Source organism: Pyxicephalus adspersus, chromosome 1, assembly GCF_032062135.1.
Source record: "Pyxicephalus adspersus chromosome 1, UCB_Pads_2.0, whole genome shotgun sequence".
NCBI classification, from domain to species: Eukaryota; Metazoa; Chordata; class Amphibia; order Anura; family Pyxicephalidae; genus Pyxicephalus; species Pyxicephalus adspersus.
The window spans coordinates 175,807,221-175,808,721 of NC_092858.1; the positions used below are offsets into that span (position 1 = coordinate 175,807,221).

At 40.9% G+C, this 1,501-nt stretch overlaps 1 protein-coding gene across 1 annotated transcript in view; it reads left to right on the forward strand.

Annotated features, from left to right (window-relative positions):
* POLQ (DNA polymerase theta) overlaps positions 1-1,501 on the forward strand; it is a 44,739-nt gene that overhangs the window by 38,539 nt on the left and 4,699 nt on the right. Inside the window, exon 27 of the mRNA XM_072398454.1 lies at positions 23-147. Coding sequence (XP_072254555.1) covers positions 23-147 — 125 coding nt within the window. The remainder of the gene's footprint in view (positions 1-22; positions 148-1,501) is intronic.

Below are 1,501 nucleotides of genomic sequence, written 5' to 3' on the forward strand. Positions count from 1 at the left end.
AATCCTGGAATTCTTCTGACAGGGATTCAGAGGTTTCTGAAGGAAACGGTGAAGAACTGCACCAGCAACGGCTTCGTACAGACGATCCTTGGACGCCGCAGGTACCTACCTGCCATCAAAGACTCCAATCACCATGCCAGGGCACATGTAAGTATGGCCAGGGACCCTCACTGCCTCATAGGGATAATCAGAAAAGTTTTTAAGTATTTTACTTTGGAGAATGGAAATTTGATCTCCTAGATTGTAAGCTCTTCTGGCTTCTTGTGATGAGCTGACAACACTGTCTCTGCTGCACTGATTTTCCAAGCATCAGCCCTGCCTCCTGTGACAGACGACATACCACCATTCTCTTATATGTATGATCAGAAAAGGGGAAGGATACAGAAAAGGGACAGGGATAGGGAGATTTCGGGGTTTAGGGAATATAGAGATAGGGAGAAGAGTAATTGGTCTGTAGTCCAGCATAGAAGAACTGGTGACAATCCTGCTTATAGTAAAGCATGCATTGATCATTACTGGAATTTAGGAGCTTGCTGGTGTTCTGACAGATCATCAGATATTTTTCTTGCATTGATTGTGTGCACAGTTTTGCTTGTTGACCATCACCTACTGTGTATAGGATGTAGGATGCTAGGTAGAAAAAAGTATAATCGCCAAGTGTGCTTCTCTATGCAATACAAGCTGACCGTATCTAGTGGCAGGGGCCACCAGGAACTTGTACATAGCTACCTAAAAACAGGAAGCTATTGTATTGCCCACAGGTGGTGCTGATCCTCCAATATTGGAAGAACTAAAATCTAACAAATGAAAGGGATGGGGCAGGAACAGGCTGGGGAGGAAGGGACTATATGATACTGGATGCTCTCCAGCCAGGAAATGAGGGGGGCTTTATCCTGCAGCCTCTATTGTACATTGTGAGCATTTCATAGTAAGCAATTCCAGCCCAGGACAGGAGCTGCTACAACTTGCAATACTAAAGGGGGTGGCTAGAGAGTAGATTTAATGATGGGAAGGCTGGAGGGGGAAATTAACCTCGTCTGCCTACAGGTGCGGAGTGTACAGTATATTTCTTTTGTTAACCACCCGGGCCTTAAACCCGACATAGTTTGGGGTAAAAACACTTGCAAAAAGTGTTAAACCCAAACTTTTCCCAGGTGGTTAAAAATATAAACAAACGTTATATTGCAATTCGATTGTCATACATTGTATGACAATCGGATTACAACTATAAGAAAATAATTACCCGGTCCCCGCAGCTCCTCCGGACACGTCCTCTCTCTTCCTTCTTCTCCCGGTGAGTGCTGTACTGAGTCCAATACAAAGAAATCTTTATATAATATATATATAATTGTACAATATATTTATATATTATATAGGCTACTGTACAGTTACATTACATTATACACTATTTTTTTTTTAAAGATTTTTTTTTTTAATGTTTTATAAAAAAAAATTTTAATATTAAATTTATAAAATTTTGGACATATTTCGGTGAGTTATG